Source organism: Dermacentor silvarum, chromosome 6 (genome assembly GCF_013339745.2).
Source record: "Dermacentor silvarum isolate Dsil-2018 chromosome 6, BIME_Dsil_1.4, whole genome shotgun sequence".
In the NCBI taxonomy this organism is placed as follows: Eukaryota; Metazoa; Arthropoda; class Arachnida; order Ixodida; family Ixodidae; genus Dermacentor; species Dermacentor silvarum.
Window position 1 is genome coordinate 170,307,623 of NC_051159.1, and position 18,969 is coordinate 170,326,591.

Consider the following 18,969-nt stretch of genomic DNA (forward strand, 5'->3'; position numbering starts at 1 on the left):
CCACACCTGAGGAATTCGGCAGCCGCCTTTTCCTGTCACCCTCCGATCTTTTGTCTTTCTCTCTCACTTTTACATCTTTCCTGTCTTCTAGTCACTTCTTCTCACTTCCAAATTTCTGGGTGGCAAGGGTTACCCTTGTATGCTGTAAAGGGACACAACCTCAGATGTGGGGTCTCACATGTGCCCTTGGGACAAAGGAACGACAACACAGTAGTGCAAACAATCAAAAGGGCATTTACTGCACCTTTCTTACACTAATACACACTAGCCGAATTACAACCAATAGAACATTCACACGGGCGCGCGACTAATCAAGGAAGTCCGACTCACCGCGACCCGATAACGAGCGAATACGTTCGCCCCATGCTATGACTCCATCGCCTAGTCATTGACGTGTACAGTCATGCGAACGGTGTCGTGCTCTTAGCCTCGCGCGACGGTCGTGCGAAGCGGGCCGGTGCACGCGCGAAGCAATCGTGCGTGTTGGCCGCCGATCCCAACCCAAAGAGGCAGCGCCTTTGACCTTTTTCTCCCAAGTCACCCCGCCGTTCGGTGGCGTTAGCATCGCGACACTCGTGCCATCTCTCGCAATGCGCCGCAGCCACCACGACCGCCGCTAGCACTTTGCCCCGCGGTGAAGCCGGATTACAGGAGACGCGTGAGTCGCGCATCCCCACAACCGCTGTGCAGAGAGCTCCGCAGCTCGCCGTCAACAGCGGGTGGACAGTTCAGTGGGTTCTCATGAAAACGACGCAAAAAGATCTTGCCGCGAAGACCTTCTAGTGCGTGCTGCCGAAAATGGAGCTCCTATAAACCCACTCATCCGGCTTACGCTGCGACTGTGCTGCATGTATTGCGCAGGCCTTTGACTTTCTGTAGCGGCAGCATGACAGTGGTCGAAATGCAGACTGACCAGGTCACCGGCAAGCACGTGTGCGTGGAGCAATGCTTTGACAAACTTGGGCAATGTTCTCAAGCATGTGTTTTTCGGGCGGATACCTTTTGAAGATACTGCTATCAGTTTTGTAGCACCGGATACATTGTAGATGGGCGGCAGTGATCCTGACATGGTGATAAAGCATTGTGCTTAGCGCTGCGCCAATAAAGCCTCGTAGACGTCGATGCGTCTAGCCTAGTTGCGCGAAATCTTGCAGAAGATAAAATATCCCTGAAAGTGGCGATCCAAGAATATGACGCGCCTTTTTCAGCCACATTTGGAATGAGTCACTCATTCTATGCTGAATCCGTTATTTTGAGCTTTTAAGTTGTCCCCATCAAGCCCACATTATCAGTCGGCGACTGTAAATCCTTTGGAGGCTGAGCTGTATATAGTGTCTGTGTTTTAATATTTAACAGCATGTTTGCATTTTAACAGCATTGTTAGCACAGTATGTTTCCCGGGCATTGCGTTTTTTTCTCTTGGTCTCGTGGAAAGTGTATTAGAGGGATTCCACTGTATAATACACCAAGTTTTGTGGCGAAACACTTGAAAGCCCCTAGTCATAGTGAAATTAACCTTAAACTCTATAGCATGTGGGTCAATCTGCTGTTGTTTCATGTTCTTTGCTGCTCTTGTCTTACATTCTCTCATTTTTCTTCCCTCTGCTTTTAGAATGGTGGATGTTGGTGGCCAGCGATCTGAGCGGAGGAAATGGATCCACTGTTTTGAGAATGTGACGTCTATTATATTCCTAGTAGCCTTAAGTGAATACGACCAGATCCTTTTTGAGTCTGACAATGAGGTAAGCATTCCATATGCACAACTTTTAGGCCCCTATGAACTACTCTTAGGCAGATGCTGCTTTTAACTCTTTCTTTACCGTGGGGAAATTGGCTGTTCTTTGTATGTTTGAGTTAGGAATGTTTTCTGCAATAGCAACTAGGTTTACAGTGACATGCAATATATCAAAGTGAAGGTAAATAAATGTGCCTTCAAATGATATTTATTTTAAAAAATACCAAAGAACTTGTTTGCATAGAAAAAATTCCTAAAAAGAAAAAGAATTTTTAAACTAAATTTTCTAGTAAGAAGTAACATTTCCGGCAAAATAATTTCTGGCGAAAATTCTGAATTATACAAGTTGCAAGATACTTGGCAACATTTCCTTAAAGAATTACAACCATAGAGCAAGTACTCTTCGAGTTATAGAAAAAAACATGATACACAGTAAATATTCAAATTTTTGGTTGGTTCTACTTACAATTTTTTTTTTCATGAGGGAAAGTAAATTTACAGCATAATGTTATATATGCCAAAATGCCAGTATTAAATGCACATTTCAATGGTACATTTCGGAATAGAAACAGTAATTACAAAATACATAATAAAAATTAACAAACAAAGAATTAACTAAATTCATGACAAGCTTCATAATGGTGGACTTATTATATTCAGAGAAAAAAAGTCTTCATAGCTTGTGTTGCATACAACGTATTTATGACTTCATAGCAGAATATGGGTACAAAATTGAAAGTCCTAGCTCAATAAGTTATGGAGCTGTGAATGTTTCATTCAGCCAGAATGGTGTCCCAGTTGCTGAAAGAGTTTCTCATTGTGAAGCACAAATGCACGTTGCATGTGTGACAGAACACATTCATTTTGTGTTCAGCTTTATTTCCTTGGTAGCACTTTGTAAAGTTCTGGGGGATGTTTTTTCTCTCAGACTTATGCTGTATAGCTGTGAGGGGTGGAGCTGGTGACAGGGACAGGAACTCGTCCTGTGTCTTCAAGTTCAAGGAGCTGTCCAATGAGCTCTGTCCTGAAGGCCAGCTGGCCATACTGAAAAGGCCTAGAAAGCTCAGGTGTTTCTGTGTGCTGCGTGCGATGTGCTTAGAAAATAATATAGCTGGTCACAGTTGCAATGTCGATGCAGTGGTAGAATAATTTTACTAGCGGACGCATTTCCTCAAAACATTGTACGAGCCAATCAGCTGGTCAGATTTATACTCCAAGCATTCCGCTGTTATATTCGTCAATGAGCTGTGGCTTTTTTATTGCGATTTGCTGCCACTTCTAATCCTTCTTCTCTCTTCGTTTGGCAAGCATGTGCAAGTTAGCGGTGTGTGTGCTGTGCTCGCCATATGCACAACACATCGATCCTTCCATTGCAAGTACAGCACTCCCTTGTATCGCAGCCATCGGATGTCTCCCCTTTTAGCTCCTCTCCCAAGTGACGTCTTTCAGTTCAGTGGGGAATCCCCAGTGATCTTTGCGTGTTGTGCTGCACGCTAGTGTCTTGCGTTTCAAGAGGTGCACAAGAAGAGAAGTTGAGGTGCAGAAATTGTCCATTTTAATAACATGCCAACTGTCAAAGTATGTACTTGTCACAAAGCTTGGTCACCATATCAAAGGCTAGCCCATTGGCACTTGTTTTTTTTGCACTTCCCTGTATACGCTATGAATTCGATGGTGTAGCCGTTTTTTGGGTCCTCAGGAACCCGTAACTTATAGCCTGATTTGACATTGTCTCTAATGTATTGCTGAATTCCAGACTGTGTTTTGGATTTAACCTTCCTTTCATTCACTAAAATTTCACGATATGGCTCGAAAAATGACGCTGAGCAGTCGATGTGTTGAAGAAGCCAGGACACCTTGTCCCATTTTTGTGTGGCAGCGCCGTTGTTCGTATCTGGGTCAGAAACATGCAGCATGGCCAGGAATGCAGTAAAACGTTGCCTTGACATAATGGTTGGTGGAAGAAGTTTGGAAACAGTTTTGCTGTTCTCCAATACAAATGCAGCCGTGGCAGTTACAGTATTCCCATGTACAGCAGGAGGGTGATGAACTCATCATTTCCACAAGGGTCACTTCCTTCCACGAGCCATCCTTCTCGCTGTATGTTGGTTTGTCAAGGATATGCACCCATGCATATTTGTGGGTGTTGACACAGGTAGCACTAGTCAGTCAGTCATAAAACTTTATTCTCGCTACTGGGAGTGATGGGTTCTGCGACTCCACGAGGATGGCCCTCAGTCTGTGCTGAAGGCGACCTCTTGGGCTCGTGCTGTGACCCGGACTTGTACTTCTGGATCACAGCTGGCCAGCAGGGTAGCACTAACGACCTCCACTGTAAAAAAACAAGCGAAAAAAATCGAGAGCTCTCGCCAGCTGCTTCGGGCCACTATCTACGGAGCGTCATCCCGAAGTCAATGCCTGCATCTCTCTGGGGGCCAAAACACCACCCTTCTTTGCTCTGGTGGCAACAAGTCTTGTCTTAATGAAGTGGACACACTATAAATAAAGAAATATTTTCGACACCAACAGGGCAATTAAACCAGCTCTAGAAATCAGTGAACAGAACAGAAGGCCAATAACCAAAGTTATTGGCTGATAACAGCTGACGTTCCGGGCTGGTCTGCTGAAGTTTCCTCATCTGAACTTAACTCCAACGATGACCACTTTCTTTGAGCGCGCTGCGGTTTCGGATGTCGACACCATCGCCACGCTCAAGTGCGCTTCAACCTTCGACCTCGCATGCTCCTCAGAAATCTCCACCACGCGATAAAAATGTGAACCGTGCAGAAACGACAACTCTAGTTTGTGTACAATTGCTGAGATGATGCTATGAGTCCAGGAGAGTGGTCGTTTAACTGAAATAGACACTCCAACACGTAGTTCATCGGTGATCAATGCCTAATGGCGTGGTAAGGAAGGAGTTAAAATTGGTCGGGTGTAAGTTGGGCTCATGTTAGTTCTGCACTCCTCAGATGGACGGCTGGAGCAAATAACCTTTAGTTTGTCGACAGTGTGTTGGGGGGATTTGAGGGCTGTCACATGTGTTGTAATCGACGTTAGATGATTTTCCTTGTGGGTTTTTGTGGGCATTCCTATACTACTGTCATTTTGTTTCTTTTTTTTGCTTGAGCCTTTTTTTACTTTGTTCAAGCTCTTATTGTGCATTGGCGCTAGTTTTGGCCATTTCCATGGCTGAAATGACAAATCTCAAGGAGCAATAGCATTTCCTCTGCAGAGATTGTGCAGATAAGCCATTTAAGTTAGGCTTTGCTATCTTATGTATAGGCAACACCTGTGGGTTAGTACAGTCAAAACTCGACATAACGAAGTCGTACCTGCCGTGAAAAACTTAGTTAAATCACAAATTTCATTGAGTCGAGGTTTTAAAGTTACAGCAGTAAAGTAATTTCAGAAATTCTCAAAACATTCCTGATGGGTAGCTCTGAGAATTAGTGTCTAGCAAGTGCCTCACTGGATGTGGTGGCGTCATCTAGTTAGGGCACCTGCAAAGGCACCCTATCACGCAAAGTAAAGTTTATAAATAGCCCTCGGATATTTTTAAAAAGTATACAGAATGACCTTCGCACTCTGTTGGGCTATGTGAAAATGCAATTCTCGAAACATTCCTGATGAATAGCTCTGAGAATTAGTGTCTAGCAAGTGACTCACTGGATATGGTGGCGACATCTAGTTAAGGCAACTGCAAAGGCACCCTATTACGCAGAGTAAATTTTATAAATAGCCCTCGGATCTTTTTAAGAAGTATACAGAATGAACTTCGCACTCTGTTGTGCTATGTGAAAATGCGTTCTTTTGCATTATATTTCGAGCGTTTTTATCGTTGTATAAAACTTGCTTTTGCCAATCTGTAGATATGCATTGGGCACAATGAGGAGTATTAACATGCTGGCGCCTTTGCGGTTGCCACTTTTTCGCCCAGCTTTTCCTCCAGAATTATTAAACTAACTTTATGGTTTTCACAATATGTTGTACCAACTAGTAGCGTCATTCTTCGTGCCTCTAAGTCAAATTTTTCCACACACACAATGATTCGCACACACCATGTTGCAGCTGTGAATAAATTTGCTGCCTCATCAACTCACCACCAAGCTGCAACTCTCCATGCAAGCAGCCTAGACAGTACGGCTATGATGAAAAATTTGCTGATGGCTGTTCGCAAATCTGCTAAATTTGCGACAAGCTGTGTGGGTAGCTCGCCATCAATACACTGGTACCCGTAGATCTCGTCGCCTATCCAGCGTGAGATCACATGCATGGGCTAGACTGAGGACCGTTGTAGCAGAGTTGGGCTCGTGTGTGCCTTAGTGTCTGAAAAGTTGATCGACGACTGTACTAAGCAAGCTCAACTTGAAATGCTTCGAAGAAAGAGAAGCTTTCCTCCATGTTGAAATGGCAAATTCTAGACGTACGTACACGTATTGGTTTGGTTAGGCTGCATATTAGCGACAGTTCAAAGTGCGTGTACTTAATTTATCCTTGTTCCCATGCCACATAACGAGCCACCGACAGGCTATCAAAAACTGCAGGAAACATTTTGCTGGGCTATTGGAGGCGTTACGCTTGCATTTCTTCTTCATCGAAGTGATCACCTTATTTTTGGCTGATATCAATGTGTATGCTTATAAGGAATAATAGATATAATGAAGGTACTGGTGCAAGTTTCGACTGTATGTGTACTGAGAAAGAAAAAGTCAATATAAACACTGTGATAGCATAAAATAAGTGTTCATGGATTAGCTGCCTATGCTTTGCTTCAGTCGTCACTAACGGTAGGGCCCCGTTTTTATGTATGATTGCCATTGATGGCTTTTCCTTGCCCTGTCATTTACTCATTCCCTTCTCATGGGTTGGATGTCCTTCCACCCTTCCAAAGGCTGGCCTCGCATCTTCTTCCTTCTAATTTTTATTCTTCACCAACTACTCACCTATGTAATTCACTCACGCCACTTGTGTTTACACGAAGAAACCATAATTCTAAACCTTGAGTATTGGTGGCTTTGCTGCAGTCCTAGTAGTCCTTTTTTCTTTATTATTAACTTGGCTTGCCACATGGCATAACATCATTTATGAAACTAAATATAAGCATGCAGGCCCATAGAAATACAGCCATTTCTATGGGCCTGCATGCTTATATTTAGTTTCAAATTAATCTGGAGCCCTTCACTACGGCGTGCCTCATAATCAAAACTGGTTTTGCCACGTAAAACCTAAGAAAGAAGAAATGCAGTCATACTGCAATAGTAAATTATAGAACGTGTTGTGCATAATTCATTGTTCATAGTCTTCAGCGTGATCACTGTTCAGTTCTCAGCTTTTAAAGTCTGATCTTGCTCGTTGTCCATCTCAGCATATTTCACGATGTTAGCTTTATTTGTAAGAGGAAATAAGCCTCTGCGGTAGTTGACACTTGTCCTGTCTCAACTTGTCCCACGTCCTTGCTGCGCTATGTTATTTCTATTACGATAAATAACCAACATGCCCAAACCTATTTCCTTCTAAAGGCATTTCACTTGCAGCCAGTCCTGTTCTTCCAACAATGTTTTATTAAATGACGGTTAAATCTTTATTATTTCGTAATGCATCGTCTTGTTAAAAAGCAATCTAAGTGCAGGTTTGTATTGTGCGAATGCTTCTGCAGCTGTATGGTTCATCTCAACTTTTCCTTATTCCAGAACCGAATGGAGGAGAGCAAAGCTTTGTTCAAGACCATCATCACATATCCCTGGTTCCAAAACTCGTCTGTTATTCTATTTCTAAACAAGAAGGACTTACTAGAAGAAAAAATTATGTATTCTCATTTAGTGGACTATTTTCCGGAATATGATGGTGAGTGCATGGAACTTCTTACTCTGTTAAAAACCTGATGTTAGCTTATTGGGTGGTATCTTTCTTTGGGTACACAGTGGTTAAAGCAGCTATACAGTGCAGTCCACTTATAACAATATTAAAAAGAATGAAAAATCTGATCATTATAACCGGTCATCACTATATCTGGACTGCTGTAAAAAAAAAAAATGCCGAACATACCTTTGTAGCTACGAACCCAAATTTGCCACTTGTACTAAAGAATAGACCTTGTAAAAAGTAGGCCATGAAAATTTTTAATATAGCGCGTGTGTTAGATTTATACTTTGTTTAGAAGATTTGATGTCATTTCTGCGTTCTCTGCTTTGAACTCATAGAAAGTGGGTGCACGTTCGATCCGGGGGCTTGTTAGAATCGGAACAAGACTGCCAAGTGAAGTAGCAGTGTGTTTCGCGTTTTTGCTGCCTGTTGTTTAATTCAACCTGCTGGATAATTCAATCGAGTTTGTCGGTCCTGTCAGAGTCAAATTAACGGAAGGTAACTGTGCTCCATATCATACTTAGCAGGCAATGCTGCGGTAGCTAAGCAAGTAGTTCGGTCATAGAAGTCTCACGCTGCATATTTGGCAGTGCTGTTGTGGACCTGTGATGGTTGCTACTGAGTAACTACTTCATACGAAGTCTGTTAGAAAAGTATCCGACCTTTTTTTTTTTTTGCGAACACCCGATGGTTATAAAACAAGCGCGCTTGCATCAGCCGACCTTGAACCTTCGTGCGCATGCGCAAATTTTTTCCCGTTCCTGCCTGCTGATAGCTTCAGTCGCTGGGACGCAGCGTTTAAGGGGGGACGCGGCTTTCGCATCGCGAAAAATGGCTAAAAAATCGATTTTTTGAAAATCACATTTTCAGTTTCTGTAACTCTTATTCTATCTGATTCCGAAATATCATCACTGACAACCAAGTAGAAGTGCTCTAAAAAAATTGTTGTATCAGCCAAGGTGCCGAAAAATTGCGTGGAAATCACGAAAGAACGGAGATATCAAGCCACGATATCTCCGGAACGGCGCAGCCGAGCGCCGCCATCTTGGTCTCGTTGGAAATCGCATTTCTCCGTCTTCAAATCTGCCGCTTCAGCTACCTCCTCCATACAGAAACAAGCACACAAAAAGCAAATGATTGAAGGTCGTGCCGGAGCCACCGATTGGCCGCGCCCGCCACGTGACCCCAGCGCGGTTCGCCATTGGTCCGGTGCTCGCTCCGTGATGGCGTCGTCTGCTCCGCTTGTTGCGGTCTCCTCGCGAGCTCCGGACAGTTTCCGTAATCTCGACGAGTGTTAAAGCGGGCGCTACGCGGACATCGCAGTAGCGTGGCCGATCCCGCTTTTTGTGGACGTCTCACTCGCGGCTAAGCATTCCGAGCATCGGTGACGCGAACTTCGCGACCGAGCTTCGGGCACGGAATGCTCGGACACGCGGCTAAGCCTTTCGCGCGTAGGCGTCTCCGACTCGGCGATGAAGCACATCGCGCGCGGACTTCTCGGATCCTTGCCTAAGCATTTCGTGCGTTGGCGCCTCCGACTGCGCGACTAAGCAAATCGAGCGTCGACTCCTCAAGCCCGCGGCTACGCATTTCGCGCGTCGGCACATCGCTCAACAAGGGTCGACTCCTCGGACCCGCGGCTACGCACTTCGCGCGTCGGCACCTCGAGCGTCGACTCCTCGAGCCCGCGGCTAGGCATTTCGCGTGTCGGCACATCGCTCATGGAGTGTCGACACCTCGAGCGTCTATTCCTCGGACCCGCGGCTAGACATTTCGCGTGTCGGCACCTCGGACTGCGCGATTGAGCTTACCGAGCGTTCGGACCCGCGACCAGGCATTTCGCGCATCGGCGCCTCGGACTGCGCGACTAAGCTCGTCGAGCGTCTATTCCGTGGAATCGCGACCAGGCATTTCGCACATCGGCACCTCGGACCCGCGGCTTAGCACATCGCGCGCCGACTCTGTTATCGTAATGCCACGATATCTCGTAACAATACCTATCATACCACCCCTTCATAAAGAGAACCTCATCATGAGCTCTGTTCACTAGGCCACTTGGGCTGGCACAGACACCTGGCTGCAGAAGTGAGGCATGATACAAAAGTACAGACTGGAAAGCACCTAGCAGCTGCATTGCTGCCTCTCTATCAGTGGCTCTCCTAACATCCACAGCCATTGTCAATGGAAGATGATTCAGAAGGCTGCTGAGAGCCTTCATTCAGTAACATGGTCGATTCTACCAAAAGAAAACAATGCCTCACTGACTGCACTAGAGGCTGCTATCAATGAGGCAGTCTGCATATACAACGCTAGAACTACTGTATATTTATGCCCACATAGTTCTGCACCTCACTTGGTTTGAAACCCAGGCACCATGCTCTTTGTAGAGCAGCAGTAAAGAATGCCATACAAACATGAAAAAGGCAGTACGAAGGCTCAGCAGACCAGAGGCCACATGTCCAAGAAGCCCCACATAACAAAAAACATCAAAGAGAACAACTTTGGTGCGTTTTAGAGAACTGAAGAGAAGGTGCAACTTTGAGAGCCGTTTTCTCAAAACTGTTTTTTCGCCTTTCTGCTCAGTTTCTGGAGCTGATTTCTTCGTTACCGTTTAGCCTATTTCGATTCTGTTTTTTTTGTCACGTTTCTTGGACTACTGTGCAGGTCGAGACAGTCTCGCATTTTTATGTTCACTTTTTATAAATTTATGGCGTGGCTATTCGTTCACCCTGAAAGTGTCCTTGGTGCGAAGGTAACTTGAAAAATGACTATCTAAAAAATTTGCGTTGCGAAAAAAAAAAAGTAAGACTGTCACGACCTTCAGCACGCATTGAGCTATGCAGTCAATACTCAATGAGCCTTCCATCATCTTTTTTAAGCTCCCCAGGCCCTCCAGAAAGTTCAAGAGAGAAAAATTCTGCTCAATAAAATGTTCTCAAGGTATCACTCTGAAACTTTCATGGAAGTATCAGGGAGACATTCTACACATTTGTGCCAATTTTCATCAAAATCCATGAAGAAATCAGGAAGTTCATTTTCAAAGCCACGTCCCCCCTTAAGTGAGGTAGTGTGCAGTGTTCTCGTCGGTTTTATTATTGACCCGCCGGGACGGCTCATGAGCTTCAGCTAAGGCGTTGATGCTCTGTGGAAACCATTTGGAAGATTCAGATGGCTTTCGGTGACGATGCTATGAGCAGTACACAGATAAAGGAGTGGTACAACCGGTTTAAAGATGTCTGCACATCGGTGGAGAGCGAGCCATGTTCCGGTCGGCCATCAACATGCCGAATTTTTTTTTTGACCCGCCGGGGTGGCTCAGTCAGCTAAGGTGTTGTGCTACTGAGCCTGAGATCGCGGGATTGAATCCGGACCGCGGCGGCTGCATTTTGATGGAGGCGTTGTAGTGCACGTTAAAGAACCCCAGGTGGTCAAAATTAATCCGGAACCCTCCACTACGGCGTGCCTCATAATCAACTGGTTTTGGCACGTAAAACCTCAGAAAAAAGAAGGCTTTTTTATTGCAAGGAAAATGGCGGAGCGACTGGAGCAGCGCTACTGCATCAAATTTTGCCACGAACTAGGCGACAGCCAAGTGGAAACCATTTGGAAGATTCAGATGGCTTTCGGTGACGATGCTATGAGCAGCACACAGATAAAGGAGTGGTACAACTGGTTGAACGACGTCCGCACATCGGTGGAGAGCAAGCCATGTTCCAGTCGGCCATCAACATGCCGAAGGGAAAGCTGTGGTGATGCGGGACCGTCGTGTGACTATCCGAGAAATTGCGGAAGAGGTGGGCATCAGCACTTTTTCTGCACATTTCATTATGACCGAAGATTTCGCCATGAAGAGAGTTGCGGCGAAATTCGTGCCGAAGCTGCTCACTGTAAAGCAAGAGCAACTTCGTGTTGAAGTCTCACAGGACATGCTGGATTCCATAAACAGTGACCCCCGCGACTTCATGAACAGCATAATCACTAGTGACGAGTCTTAGGTGTACGGATATGACCCAGAAACCAAATCCCAGTCGTCAAAGTGGAAGCATTCCCTGTCACCAAGACCAAAGAAGGCTGGCCAAGTGCGCAGCAACGTCAAAGTGATGCTGACTGCTTTCTTTGACTCCCGCGGTATGGTACACCACGAGTAACGCACCACAAGGTCCAACAATCACGAAAGAGTACTACAGGGATGTCCTCCGTCGCCTACGCGATGCTGTATGGCGCATGAGACCGGAGTTGTGGTCAACAGGAAATTGGCGCATCCACCACAATATGCTTGTGCACATTCCTCGCACTTGATTGACTTTTTTGGTGAAAACTGTAGTTCAACATGCTCCTTACTCTCCTGATATAGCCCCCTGCGACTTCTGGCTGTTTCCCAAAATCAAGAGGCCATTGAAATGAGCGCGATTTCAGACAAGAGAGGACATTATGGCTGCAACGACAGCTGAGCTAAACTCCATTCCGAAAGAGGGGGGCCTTCTCGGAATGCTTCCAACAATGACAGCACCGCTGGGAGAAGTGTGTGGAGTCCCAAGGAGACTACTTTGAGGGTGATAGGTTTCCAATGCTCCAGTTATGCCAGTTTTTTTTCTTTGGCCAAAGGTCGGATACTTTTCTAACAGACCTCGTATATTAAAGTTACAACTTGTAGATGCACGGTCATGTCAACGGACATGTCATGTCTGCACCTTTGTTCTTTCAATATGCAACATACTATGTTTTCATTAGGAGCACAAGCTGAACTCTGTGGCTGTTGGTCACAAAATTGTGTCACTCCACTCGTTTGCATGGTAGCGTATTTATTCCAATGTAAGGCGTGGTTTTTTCCCCAGAATTTTTAGCCTCGAAGTCGCCACCCGCCTTATACGCCAATTATGCCTTTAGGTGGTGCTTTACGGCAGCGCAAATTTTGCCTTACAGTGTGGCTTTATGGCAGCGCGCACGGTGCTGCCGTGAAGCCACAATAAAAGCAAAATTCTCATATAACCAGCACTTCGCGTATTAAAGCTCCCCCCCATTTCATTGTTGTCATTTTGCATTTTGTTTGTGTTAGTACTTCAGTATTTCAGGCGATTCCTGCTGAGTCTCGATAATCCGTCGGCTACTCTGTGTCGCCTTATATTGGTGTGCATACTTAAATTTTTTTTCTTGTGGCACCCCAATTGCCCCCTCGCCTTATAATCACGACCGCCTTATAATCGAATAAATACGGTAAATAGGTTCTGATGCGACACCTTCCGTGTGATAAGTACGCTAGATTTTGCGGAATAAAAGTATGAGAATTACGTTACACATACGTCTATCTTTCTTTTGCATGTGAGGCCCTATCTTTATTTCATTAATGCGGGCAGTGAGAAAAGTAAGCTTTTGTAGTGTTGCCTGCTGTGTATGAAATGGAGTATAGCGAGGGCTTGAAGTAGCACTGCTGTTGAGATGTGACATTAGTAAGCATTTATACTTCAGTAACGCGTTGCTTGCAAGAAGGCATCATAGGGACACGTTAAGTGCCCATAGAATTCCCAGCAAAAATTACCAAAGGGAACTCTGGTGCTAATGTTTATGGGAGCTATGGAGTTCAACCTGAATGGGAATGATGGGTAGTGCCTAGACTTCATCCTGTTGGCTTCAATCGGCTTTGTGACTTTGCAAATAGATCGTTTTCAATTAAATATTGCCTTGGAAATGCAACACTTTCCAATGATTATGCATGTGCGCAGAGATTTAATGCCTTCTTTCGTTTTGAAAAATAAGATTTCTTGTCAACTTAAGATATAAAGCGTAATACAGTATAGACCACTTATAACGTCACCGCTTATAGTGCAGGACCGGATATAGTGCGGTCTTTTCAAACTCCCGCTAATTTTCCCATAGCACTCTATGTATACACGTATCGCTTATAGTGCAGATGCGGGTAACAAAATACCAGTTACAGTGCAGCTGCCTGGAAGTACGGAAGTCAGCGGAGACGGCGAACGCTCCTCTCAAACGGGCGCCCCAAGGTGCTCGAGGAAGAAAGAGAGACGAAGTGGAGAAGGGCACGTGGTGCGAACGAACAGCCAGTGAGGCTCAAACCAGAATCTTGAGTGCGAGTCGTGAAATATCACGGCGCGCATAGCGAGCGAGGGCCATGAAACTGCTAAAGCCGGTCAACACTCGCTTCACGATAACGGCAGTAAACGAAACTTCAAGGAGCGGGCGCCGCCGGCACAGCACGGCGAAGGGCGCGTGCGGAGACCAAGGTTTGCACAAGGCTTACCCTTCGAGCGACGGTCAGGAAAGGGCATGATGCTTCTCCACTCCACAACACACAAAGGTGCTACGGCAGCATTCGTTGACTCTCTGGCACTGCGCAGTGAACACTCAGCAATGAGAATGTCAACAAACAAGGGTTTATTACAAACCCAAAATACAACACTTTGCGACAGTCACAGTGAATAAAGGCAAAGGATGTGGGGTCTCGCATGTGCTCTTGGGACAAAGGAACGACACATAGTAGTGCAAACAATCAAAAGGGCATTTATTGCACCTTTCATACACTAATACATACTAGCCGAATTACAACCAATTGACCATTCACACGGGCGCGCGACAAATCAAGGAAGTCCGACTCACCGCGACCCGATAGCGAGCGAATACGTTCGCCCCATGCTATGACACCATCGCCTAGTCGTTCACGTGTACAGTCACGCGAACGGTGGCGCGCTCGAACGATCCGTGTTCGTCCATACCGTTGTCCTGCTCTAAGCCTCGCGCGACGGTCGCGTGAAGCGGGCCGGCGCACGCGCGAAGCGTTCGTGCGTGTTCGCCGCCGATCCCACACCAAAGAGACAGCGCCTTCGACCTTTTTCTCCCAAGTCACCCCGCCGTTCGGTGGCGTTAGCATCGCGACACTCGCGCCATCTCTTGCAACGCGCCGCAACCACCATGACCGCTGTCGGCACTTAGCTCCGCGGTGAAGCCGGATTACAGGAGACGCGTGAAAGTCGCGCATCCCCACAAGGCTGACCACAAGACCGGAGTATGCATGCCCGCTGCTATAGGGCTAACCGGCTAGCGAAGTCACAGGACAGAGGCCTCAGGTAACCCAACTCGTTGCAAGCCTGTGAGCATCTGCGGCGGCGATGAAGCGCTCCGTAGAAGCAACTGAGTGTCTCTCGTAACCATGTCTCTTGTAACGAGATTTTACTGTACATGCAACCTCCTAGCGTGTGAGGAGTCGCATAATGGGCGCCGCATAACATCGATACGTGCACACTTTGCATTGCAGTTGTGTATTGTGCCAGGTGGTACGCCATGTAGCAGTTGCATAGGTAATGGTACAAGGTGGATAGAGAAGTTTCTAGGAAGTAAAGAAGAATTAAAAGGTGTATTGAAACATGCTAGAATGAAAAACATGTACGCATACCTGATTAAATCAAACAGGCTAGGTGACTGTTTGTCACAGCCCTGTTTCAAAGGGGATGCCAATAAATCATGATCAGCAACAGCATCAGCAGCATCGTATTGTGCCACTTGTGACGCGATGTGAGATGCGTGTCGTGTAGCATCGGTACGTGTGAACTTTGCATTGCAGTTGCGTTGTATTCCACCAGGTGTCCTGACATGTAGCAGCTGCATGTAGTACAGTATAGACCATTTATAACGTAACTGCTTATAGTGCAGGACTGGATATAGTGCGGTCTTTTCAGACTCCCCTTAATTTTCCCATAGCACTCCATGTATACCCGTATCGCTTATAGTGCAGTTGCGGGAAACGAAATACCGGTTACAGTGGGGCTGCCTGGGAGTACGGAAGTCGGCGGAGACGGCGAACGCTCCCTTCAAACGGGCGCCCCAAGGAGTGCTCGAGGAAGAAAGAGGGACGAAGTGGAGAAGGGCACGTGGTGCGAACGAACAGCCAGTGAGGCTGAAACCAGAATCTTGAGTGCGAGTCGTGAAATATCACGGCGCGCATAGCGAGTGAGGGCCACGAAACTGCCAGCGCCGGCCAATGCTCGCTTCACGATAACGGCAGTAAACGAAACTTCAAAGAGCGGGCGGCGCCGTCACAGCACGGCGAAGGGCGCATGCGGAGACCATGGAATGTGAGGGAGGAGGGCGGCAGGGAAGCGGATTTCACCTCAGCAACTCCTCTGCTTCGATGGCTCCCCTCGCACTCACTCGTAGCTCCCTCACTTTCGACTGTCGCCTTGCGCGCCCGCCGCCGTGCAGGCGCCCCCGTTCCAGCCGGCCCGGCACCAGCTCTCCGAAGTTTAGTTTTCTGCCGTTATCGGGAAGTTTGCCGGCGTGGGCAGTTTCGTTGGCCGGCCTGGGACAGCGCCGCTGCTTCCCTCTGCGCTGTAGCCGCAGCGTGCAAGGTCAACACGTGACTAGAAAGTAGAGGAAGCATAACGGAGAAAGAAGGGTTCACTGCCATTTTCTACGCGTGGCTACGCTAGCGTGGCTGAGACGTCGGCACGTACACGCATGTTCCGGCGCAACGCAGAATCGGCGACCTTGCCGTTTGGGAGAGAGGGTGAAATTTCCTCTGCATTTTTTTTTTCTTTCTTTTTTTGTTTTGTTCGCGCGCGACATTGAGGGGTCTCTCCTAAGCTTTTACTCGATAGCGGTGCCGGAGCAATGCCGGTCGGAGGCGCCGCCGCATGATTTGGTTCGAATTAACGAGATTCGACTGTAAATTGACTGCAAACGTTCTAGCCGCATTCCTCGACTGTAGCATATGCGTGGCGGCTCAGTGCACGTGTTTTGCATATGTGCGGGCCTTGAAAATTGTTGCTTTGGTTATAGTGCGGTACCGCTTATAGTGCGGATATTCACGACTCCGGCGACTTACGTTATAAGCGGTCTACACTGTATCAGTATTGCCACAAGAACGTCTGAAGCTACAAGCATTAAAATGAGACAATCTATGTTGTACTGCCCATCATTCCCATGCTAACTGAACGATCTCAGTGCCAGAGCTCCCTTGGTAATTTTTGTGGGAAACTCCATGGTGAAAAATGTGGATTTATGCTCACTTGAAAAGGGGAAGATGTCACAAATACTCCAATATCCGCAAATGCATATGTTATTTCTGACAATGTAGCAAACTAATCTGAAGAATTTTCTCACGGATATGCAGTTTTCCACTATGAATCCGTATTTGTGCAGTGTGTAACAATCCTTGTCGCTTCTGGGGGACATGTCAGCTGCTGCTACGTGGCACCAAAGCGATCTATATGTTCAATGAACGCATTCTTAATTTAGAAACTTTCATTTAAGATTTAGCATTTACTGCTGCTTTGCATTCACTTGGATTTTGTGACGGTATTGCATTTTCTGGTCGCATTGTTTAATGAAACATTTATCGTTGTTTGCCTCGTTAGCCTGGACAGCATTGTTGAAAGGCAGCAAAAGCAGCTGACATCTGCAGCAGCTCGCTTCTCTGATGCCAAAATGTGTACACGGCAGTGCTCTTTTCTGTACAAAGCAAGCAATCAAAGATATTGAATGTTTTACTAAAAGATCCAATTCAAAATCGCCAGTAAGCATCCAAACATTCCTTTAGGGTTGGTGCAACAAAAGTGCAGGTCAGTGTACTCTGTCCACATCATCTCTTTTTGCTTCCTTGGGCAATGATGCTTTCGTTTTGTGTTTGCAGTTGCAGAGTGCACTGACCATTGCGCCAACTCACCGCACTTGTTGCATGCATTTTCATTTTATTTATTATAAGGCTGTTCAGGTAATGCAGTAATCGGGTAAAGAAATAAAAGCTGAAAAATCACCATAAGCTAATTGCTATTGCACTGTTTGTGGCAGTGCATGTGATGCTTGACTTTTGTTAAGGACTTGCTTAGTGGCTATGTTGTTAAGCTGCTAAGCACGAGGTCGCAGGATCAAATCCTGGCCCCGGCGGCCGCATTTCAGTGTGGGTGAAATGCGAAAACACCCTTGTGCTTAGATTTAGGTGCACGTTAAAGAACCCCAGGCAGTCCAAGTTATTCTGGAGTCCTCCGCTACAGCATGCCTCATAATCAGATTGTGGTTTTGGCACATAAGACCCCATAATTTTAAACTTTTGTTAAGGAGGCTTTATAAAAATGTTAAAAAGGAGTGTGTTTTAAAGGTTTGGTCAGCTGTATAGATTTGTAATGGTTTTCAGTTGTGACATCGAGAATGTAAACTATGTTATGTAGATTAGCTATGAACGGGTGTATGTATGTGATGTGCTCTCTTCGCTTTTACACTTTTTCTGTTTGTGTATTTGATGGTTCCTGAAGGGCCTCAGGGTATAAGTGCTTGTGAGGCCATTCTATATGGCAATTTCGTTGCTGAATGCTTGTGGAACTTGGTAAATTTTAATTGTTCACATCAGCAGAAAACAAAAGACTGTGCTGACCATTTGGCAGCAGTTTCTCACTAGTGCATAATGGGCTCTGCTGGGCGTTCATTTTACACCTTTTACATTTGAGGAATGCAAACATACTGTTAAACATGAGGGCTGCAGAAAAAGGCACAAATTATGATGGCTGCTGGCCTTCTGTTGTAGGAGTTATATGATGGAGGAATTACACATGTAACTTTCAAGATGGAGGGATAATGTGATGAGGATTTAGAATGTGAAGCATTCCAAGACGTCCTGTTTGTTCATTAATCATTAGTCATGCTAGCTACTTACCATACATTCCAACCAACTCGATCTTTGATAGCTTCTTCTGTATTTGTATTGAGGCCGATTCCTTCATTTGGACAAAAGGCTTATGTGGGTATAAGTTTGCCTCGGGGCTGTCTATCACGTGTGGCAACATCTTTAATTCTGCGATAGCCAATAAACATCTTTAAGTTCTGCTAAAATGACATTCTACTGTCCACTAAATAATGGGAATTCATCAGAGATGCAATTAGAAAACCTTCATTATAAGTTTGTTATCCACTAAACTTATATTTGCCAAATTTTGCAGAGAATTAGCTGAAATGGCTTTACAGTCCACAGTCTGTTGTTCTAAGCAAAAATTACCTGTGGGATTGACGAGCATGAACAAATCATATTTTGATGTTGCGTAGAGCTGACATATTTTCTTGGCATGAGTGGCAGTGTGCTGCAACATTCTACTGTTCTGCAGTGCGGAGAAGCTGTGAAGTTGAGTGGTTAACTTGAAGTCCTTTGTCTGTGGTGTATGCCAAATACCTTTGGTGCCTTTGTGGCCTTTGCTGTTGTGTCATGCAACACACAAGCCCTCATTTTGTTGTGTGCAGTTGAGCATACTTCCCTTGGCACTGCAGTTTTCGGTATGTAGACGACGCCTCCGTTGGGCCAATGCAGGGTCTGGCTGAATATAACAGCTATCTGTTTTTCTCAAGTGTTGCCTTATTAACCCGGTGACTGT

The 18,969-nt window shown here is 45.9% G+C and overlaps 1 protein-coding gene across 2 annotated transcripts in view; it reads left to right on the top strand.

Annotated features, from left to right (window-relative positions):
• Positions 1-18,969, top strand: part of LOC119456396 (guanine nucleotide-binding protein G(q) subunit alpha) — a 65,928-nt gene that overhangs the window by 27,263 nt on the left and 19,696 nt on the right. For both annotated transcript variants that reach the window (XM_037718123.2, XM_037718124.2), the window contains exons 5-6: positions 1,613-1,742; positions 7,429-7,582. In XM_037718123.2, the coding sequence (XP_037574051.1) occupies positions 1,613-1,742; positions 7,429-7,582 (284 nt within the window). The remainder of the gene's footprint in view (positions 1-1,612; positions 1,743-7,428; positions 7,583-18,969) is intronic.